The sequence below is a fragment of the Dendroctonus ponderosae genome, unplaced genomic scaffold (assembly GCF_020466585.1).
Source record: "Dendroctonus ponderosae isolate FM_Combo_2020 unplaced genomic scaffold, Dpon_F_20191213v2 Dpon_F_20191213_1, whole genome shotgun sequence".
In the NCBI taxonomy this organism is placed as follows: Eukaryota; Metazoa; Arthropoda; class Insecta; order Coleoptera; family Curculionidae; genus Dendroctonus; species Dendroctonus ponderosae.
In genome coordinates, this window is record NW_026017110.1 from 63606181 (window position 1) to 63614300 (window position 8120).

Sequence of the window (8120 nt, forward strand, 5' to 3'; positions counted from 1 at the left end):
TCCCGCTCAATTGTAGCAAAATATTTCAATATTTATTAATAAAATGAAAAGAAAACAGAAAAATGTATGTAATTTTTACCGTGTTTTGCTATTATTGATAAAAAAAAGCGCAAACATCAATGTGACGCAATTACGAAAACATTCACGTTATAATAAGTTTAAGTTCAGAGCTGTTCTGCGAGTGAAACTAGTCTAGAGATATCGAAAACATGCCACCGGGAAAACCCAAACGACATTGCACAACCAGTATTTAGACAAAAGTTGAATTTTCAATTAAAACGCTATTAATAATTATACGCAATCACAGTTGTTTATTTTCAACTAAAGTTGTCTGTTCCAAGTAGGTACATGATACTAAACAGCATTATTTTTCACTAGCCCTAATATTGCAACATTTTACTAATGAACTAAACAGATGTCATATAAGAACACAAACATGATTCGAACTTTGACAATATTTTTCTTTTAATTCTAATTTATTGTTACTTGAGAAATCCCACACTTTTGATAATCTGAGATATGTTTGATCAGCCAATTCAACCGGGCTCCCTATAATTTACATTTAATACCTATTTATCAAACGCGACACACTCTTGCAACACGGGTAGCTTAACGTTTTATACGGGTATAACCAGAGCTGGGCAAATTACTTTTAAAAAGTATTTAAATACAATTACAAAATACTGTCAAGATTTAAAAAAGTAATTAACTTCTAATTATTAATTAGAATATGCCGGTAATTGGTTAACAAGTATTTAAGAACACAAACTTAGTTTGGGTTAGTTTAATTTTTTTTAGTTAGTTTAGTTAATTACGTAGTAATTAGTATTTAACTTCTCAACTGTCATATTACAGTAGTACAGTTACAGTGGTACACATAGCACTAGGTTTTCAAAGTTTTTGTCTGATAGTGACAAGGCGACGAGGATCATTTATAAAAGTGGCATAAGAAAACATTCTCTCCACTGGTGGTGAGGAAGGTAAAGTGGTATTATACCTTAAAAATAACACTTTCACTAGAGGATATTTGTCCATTGTAACATTTCCAGCTGGAAACTGGGATCTTGCAGATTTTGCAAAGCTGGCAACTCACTAAGCCCATTTGAATCTTAATCATTCGCTGATGTTCCCAATTTTCTTCCATATTCCATATTAAATTTACCTATTTTAGTTTAAATCTGAGATGGGTTATAGAAGCAATGATTGCATCTGGCGTGTGACACAGACTCTATGAGGTCATTTACAAATCTAAATTTTTCGGTTTCAATTTGATCAATTTAGATTTCATGCTGGCAATCGTATAAATAACTAACTCAAAGTAATTGTTTTTATCACCTTGTAATATATCAATTGCTAATGCAATTGGCTATAAAATTTTTAGATATTCCGTTAAATAATCAAAGTCGTCTCCTTTAGGACGTTAGTCCTTATTTCTAATTTGTCATAGAGAATTGTAATTTTGTCTTTAACTATCAAAATTTGTTTTACCGAATCATACTGGGAATTCCATCTGGTTGCCGCTGGGTAACTTAAATAATGACCCAGAACATCTTTCATTATTTCAACTGATTTTGGTCGTCCTGCTTTATTTCAAAGTTGGGAACATTTATTAAGAACCAGAGCGTGCATCACCAGAACCATCTGAGTGATTGAGTTTGGTTTATGAGTTTCATAAAGTCTGTTTGTTCCTATAAGATTACACGAATGCGTTACGCAACGATGATGTTTAGGCAAATGAATTTGGGATTCTTCAATTTTTTTCTCACCGCTCTCCATTATTAGTCCTGTGTGCGAAACATAATCTTCAGGATAATCCATTTCACTATCAAGATCCGCAGATGACCCGTCTGCATCTACCTGAAGCTGATTAACGCCCACTGAGTTAATGAGAACTGCTGGTAGAGAACACTCCAAAATCTTTAAAAGCCTTCACAAAGTTGGATGCATTATTGCGTGGATACGGGGGGCATGTATGAAAGTATTTACACAACATTTTCAAATACTAATTACTGATTATTTATAGAAAGTAATTGACGGTTCAATTATAAATACCATTCTTGAAAAAGTAGTTAAATACATGGTATTTAACTGCCAAAAAGTAATTTAATCCCTAAATACTTGCCCAGCTCTGGGTATACCTAGATTTAACCAAAAGTTGAATTTGAATATTTAGTCATTGTCATTCTGAAGAGGAAATATTTGAGTAATCTCCCCGATTCCTTTACCAGACCCATCTCTAAAAAGCAGCCTTTGTCCCACCGCTACATACTCAGGATGATTTTTAAATTTAAATACTACTGAATCTCGCTCATTGGTATGGATGCATTTTGACGAAAACATTCCTATGACAATTGCAGTTTGCCGAATGTTGCCTATATGCACAGTAGTTTGAAATCCCGGATGGATCGCAGTTTCATGGAAAAGCACCGAAACGCTAGCTTGAAAGAAAAGACAACCCCGTGGATTTTCCTCGCGTGCAACCAATACCATGCCGTTTCGAAGATGGGGTAAATAACTATTAAGACAAATAGCAGCACTCTGACCAGCTCGAACCATTCTACAAGGTACTCTGTTTCTATGAATGGACTTAACACTAACGTCTTGGAATGATCCATCTTTCATAGGGCCAATACGCATCAGCGTGCCTTCAGCGATAACTCCTCTTGTTAATAAACCCCCTAGTATTTGGCCAACTTCACCGGCACGAAAATTTTCATCGATATGAAACTCGGGGGTCTCCTGAAGAAAACACATTTAATTTCATGAACTTGCCGGACGATTTATTGCCGACATACTTGTTCAAGACGCTCCTTTTCCTTTGAACTATTCCCAGGAGGCAAGACATATAAGAACTTCGTAAGCAATTCAAGTCCATTTCCAGTAACGCTGGAGACGCAGAAAATGGGAACCACGTTCGCAGTAAGTTGATTTGCTCCTGCCGTTATCACATCGTCCATCGTCGTTACAATTAATGGTACCCTACGGCTCCCCGCTTGCTTCAGAAAAGACTCCAAATTCTGTAGAGTGTTTGCAGGGTCAACTAAATCATTTTTTGTAATAACAATGAAAAATGGAACATTTAAGGCCACAGCTATAGCGAGATGTTCCTGAGCCATTCCCACAGCACCTGCTGCGCTTGATACCTTGAAACAAATGTCAACATTATCTATATATTGTGCTCTGATCTAATAAGATCTAACTTCACTTACAACTAGCATAGCATGATGGGGCGAATATCCAGATAAACCCTGTATTGTGGTTCTGAGGTACTTTTTATGCCCGGCTAAATCTAAAAAGGTCACCAATTTGGTAGAACTGTCGCAAATCTCTTCAGCTGTAATCAGCTCGCTGGAGCTATAATTAATTGGTTGCCCCTGGGAATTAAATCCCAAAATTTCGTGGGAAATTGATGATGTTCTTCCACTTTGTATCTCATGCAAATGTCGAAACATATTCAGTCTGGCACGTCCACGACCATTGTCCAAATTCCCTTGCGTTAGTACACCTAACAGAGTACTTTTCCCCGCATCTGAAACCATAAAATAGTAGCTGCATGCTTTTCCAGTTTGATTGGCCAGTGATGACGGCCCATCAATGCGGCTCACCAGCATTTCCGAGTACTGCTACACGAATTTCAATATTATTTTGATCATCAGGGATCTTTCGTACAAGAACTTCGGTTACTATGCGCTTGTTCTCTAATATCCGTTCCTGCAATAGAGACGTAGTAGCACCTAATTTTAGCGCCATTTGCTTTAGTGTCTGCAAACTGGCTGTCATGTCTCTTTTGGTTAACCCTGTTAGAATTCCACTATCTTCCACCCCAATTTCATAAATCGCTTCTCCATTGCCCTCACGAAGGCGCCATTTCAACTGCAATAACACTCTTGCCGTAAACATTCAGTTGATACGAAAGTACAATACGAACACATCAAATTTGGCACCAGCTTTCAGATTTCAGGCGATGTGCGACATCAATAACGTTTTAGTAAATAATTAATAATGTACAGTAATGTTGCGAATGGCAGCAAGTAAACATTGCGCTAAATAGGGCGGTACTAATACCCTACCTATATCGAACTTTGTCGCGCATTAATACAATTTTTCATTAATTTTCTTTTGTTTGTATTCAAGTTTCGATTTCAATTACTTATACCACTGCTTCCAAAACGATTTTAAATTTACTAATTTGGTCGATTTCACTCTAATATATACTTTTGAGCTTACCTGGGTTACCAGATGTTCAAACCTTTGCTTCGTTGGATTAACAATTTTCAATTTATACTCCACATTTCCAAGTTGCGGTTCCGGAGGCAAAGCATTTTGATTGTGGTCCAAAGTGAACTCGTCAGAGACAGTATTATTATCATTTTCATTGCCAGGATCGAACAGACTGAAAAACGAGTCCATAATTTGTTACCTATGAAAAACAAAGACAACGTAATAAAACATTACATCATGAACATATTGTATTACATATTAAACCAGCAAGTGTTATAAAATATGACGACCATATTGAGTTTCGATGTTTTCGAGTCACTGCCACAAAATGGAAAAATACTATGTTACCAATATACTTTATATCTAATTACCTGATTAGGGGTAGAAGTAGGGCCGAGTTGTGGGTTGGGCAAACCAGAGTATGGCAATGAGTATAACACAATATTTCAGTTGCAGAATTCAAATTACAAAATTTCTTCCCAAAATAAACCTATATAACTATAGTAACATAGTCATCAATAAATACAACAGTGTTGTTATTGTTGAATCAACATAGTAGTCTGATAATGGACCATATCGCGGGTCTATAATAGCGCAAGCGGTAGCCCTAATATTTGTATATGCGAAGATCTTGACAGCTTTGACTCTGCTGAATGGCGCGCAGTTTGAAAATTTATATTTAGCGCCCTGAAATAAATTTGCAAAACAAATTGAAGGAGTATATTTAAATAAATTACGTTAACTTTCTTAAATAGTGTTGGTAAATTATGTTTATACGTATTATTCGTTAACCTTTGCTTCAAATGTTATAGAATTTAGATTATAAACGCCATTAATACAATGGTCAGCATTGCTTGAAAGAATTACTAAACTATATAAGGTTTATATTGTTAACTTTGGTTGTTTCAAGTCTACTAATTAATTTCATTTCGTTATTCGGTTCAATTCGGACTGAAGCCCGTAGATTAAAAAATAACCCATGTTGTTAATAGAATATTTTATTATTCATGACGAAGGTGATGATGATTGCTTTTTAGTTGCTCCAAAGGATGCTAATTAAATAAAACTATATAATAAACTGAAAATATTTACTAAATACAAGAATACTGTAAGGTAGTCGTATGAAGCCTGAGTAAAATTATAGGTAAACCATCAAGTCAGAGCAAAAAGTTCATGATTTGCCTTCCTATCGCTTCGAACAAATTAACATCAATTTAATTTGTTTAAAAATATTGTCATTTGAATATAATTAAGTCTATATGTTTTAACAATAAAGTGGTACATGCTTATAAAAAACGTATATCAGAATACAATGTAATGGTGAAAAAGCATTTTCAATTTTAAGCTTTCATTGAAACTACAACTTGCTATTTTTGTTTTAACGAATGAGCCAATAAAGCTTAAAAATTAGATTAAAATTTTTACATAATTAGCAGCGTCATTTGCAAACAGGGTTCAATTTTATTAAATTGAACGGTAATTAGAGGTTTAATAGTGATTATTGTTATGATAGGATTACTATTTGTCAAACATCATAAGTACTAACTTAAACATAATGACCTATTCTCAGTAGCATCCATGTTCCTATGTACTGTAACAGGCACAATAATACAATTTCTATGTGGAATTTTCGTCAACATAGGCGAAACAATGTGTGATGGATTATTTTTCATAGAAACAGAGGTAGACATAGAGGCATTATCAGACATGACATCATCTTCTAATGAATCAATTTCCATAGGGGCAAGAGAGAGATGCTCAGATTCATCATGAGGTGTCATCGTGGAATACCCATGATCAGAATCAGCCGCTGTATTGTTCCTCCTGTAATTACTCGCGACGCAATAGGGTGAAGGAGTAAGACAGTCGTCTGTCAACAGTTTATCTCTATGATTTCCGGAATCATGGAATACTTCATTAACGTTCAAGTCACTCAATCTCATTTGATTTTGAGCAGAAGACAAATAAAGTCCATTAACTGGGGGATTGGTGTAGGAACGATAGCAAATATACAGTAAAATAAACAGTATAAACATGGCTGTTACCAGTCCAAGAATCGGACCTAAAGGAGAATATTCCGAGTCGTTTGTTGGTGACAGCTCTGGAATATTACTTCTATACGGATTACTCAACCCATAAACCCCACTAAAGCAAGTTGTGATTGTGGAACAAAATGGATTTTTCAATAAGTCGCCATTCATGTCGTACATACACCATTCACATCCAATAACCCCTACGCAATCCAAAACAGATCGTTCGGTTTGACAGTTAAATGGAAAACAAGGTTCTAGGCTGGAATCCAAGTCCATTGAAAAATGTGCATCCTCAGATAAGGCTTCTTCAACATTCCACTTACACGGTAAATTATCCGTCAAATTTTGATTCGCCTCTTGGCAAGAACTGGTTTCGGAGTGAAATGGGCATTCACAAGGACATTCACATTCCTTCTGTTCCATTCTATTACAGTTCAAACATAAACGGTCAATTATACTGCATGGACAGAAAGCGGGAACTACATCACAGGACGCATTCACTACACCTACAAATATATTTGTGTCTGGCACCGAAGTTATATGATATGTCACACATTGCTCTCCGGGAACGTGGTTTACCAGATCATCCGTAAAACTCGTGTTTAATCTATAATAACGTTGAATCTTATTGTCCCCATAATCGTTGCATAATAATTTTTTAATAAACTGTTTATGATTTAAAATATCATTTGCCACTAATGATTCTCTGTGAACAATATGCTGTTGTTCTACAGGTCGAGAACCATTAAGATCCGTTAAATTTCGATGGAATATTATGTAGCCTTGATCATCAATTAGGAAACAAGTAATCTTATCATTCAGACAATATGGCATGTATCTCAAGAGCATTTTCAGCATATATCCGTACGTAAGATCCATGGCTATAACAAACTGAGGAGTTGCATATGCTATAGTGACAATATATCCTGCGCCCCCTTTATCTAAGTATGGGGGTATGAAAATTGTTTTATTTTGATGTTGTAATGCACGTAAAAACCATGAACGCTTTGTAGTTTCCAAACCATTGGTCAACACGCTTCCCGGAAACATTTGAAGTACTCCACTATATGACGCTGCGTAGCGCCTCACTATATACTTGGACATTTCAGATGATAAATGTTTTTTTCTCAGAAAATCCAAAATATGTGCCAGCGCAGATACTTCATGTCGTACTTCCCGTTTCAAGCCAGGGTTAATTAGCAAACCAGTATCATCTTTCAAATATGCTAAATAACCTTGATCGACCAAGCCGCCTTGAGTCGTTCTGGATGCCGAATAAGGAGACTGAAAGCATGATCTGCTTAAATAAAGAGACCCAACGTCTAGAAATACAAGATAATTTTAGATAGTTTATAAAAACACATAACAAGAGTCTCACCTAACGTAGCGATTTGGCTAAGATGCCTACACAGCTTGTGATTTTCTGAACCATCTAAGTCCTGGTACAACAGCTTTTTCACAGATGGATTTGGAGCCGCTTTGAATGGTATATTAAAATTGTGATAGCCTTGATTTATAACAATGGCCAGTACATACCATTCTCCAATTCTCATCCATGTGTATTGCAACTGAAAGTAATTATGAAGGAAAAATGTGTCAGTCCACTTAAAATTAATGCAGAAAAGCTAATTGCAAGGCGTGTTTCAAATTCGAGCCTAATCATTGAGAGAGGATTACACGTAGTGGGTGATAATTGATGACGGTGGTTGCTGTGGGACCGCAGCCTTAAGTATTACTTAATTAAATTATTCGGTGTTAAGAAGTTGTTGTACCACGTACAACTTTAGTTTGAACTGCAATCTGAATCACCTTCAATGACCAATATAAATTGCAATTGATATGTACAGGGGCGGATCCAGGGGGGGG

At 35.8% G+C, this 8120-nt stretch overlaps 2 protein-coding genes across 5 annotated transcripts in view; both read right to left on the bottom strand.

The window, feature by feature from the left end:
- Positions 1–288: 288 nt before the first annotated feature.
- LOC109540972 (GTP-binding protein 2) lies at positions 289–4847 on the bottom strand. Of its 4 annotated transcripts, none has more exons than XM_019909578.2 (6): positions 4593–4847; positions 4228–4420; positions 3606–3873; positions 3210–3529; positions 2796–3143; positions 289–2739 (listed from the first exon to the last, which is right to left on the bottom strand). In XM_019909578.2, the coding sequence occupies exons 2-6, from the start codon at positions 4408–4410 to the stop codon at positions 2170–2172; spliced, it is 1689 nt and encodes a 562-aa protein (XP_019765137.1). In that variant the 5' UTR covers positions 4411–4420; positions 4593–4847; the 3' UTR covers positions 289–2169. The 4 variants fall into 4 exon arrangements, with proteins under 4 accessions (XP_019765137.1, XP_048524530.1, XP_019765138.1 ...); XM_048668573.1 differs by having other exon boundaries at positions 4228–4393; positions 4593–4839; XM_019909579.2 differs by lacking the exon at positions 4593–4847 and adding an exon at positions 4477–4553.
- Positions 4848–5295: 448 nt separating this feature from the next.
- The window catches only part of LOC109541105 (VWFA and cache domain-containing protein 1), a 6179-nt gene continuing 3354 nt past the window's right edge, over positions 5296–8120 (bottom strand). Inside the window, exons 8-9 of the mRNA XM_019909822.2 lie at positions 7633–7822; positions 5296–7576 (exon numbers count right to left, since the gene is read on the bottom strand). Of these exons, the coding sequence (XP_019765381.2) occupies positions 5763–7576; positions 7633–7822 (2004 nt within the window). The 3' untranslated portion in view covers positions 5296–5762. The remainder of the gene's footprint in view (positions 7577–7632; positions 7823–8120) is intronic.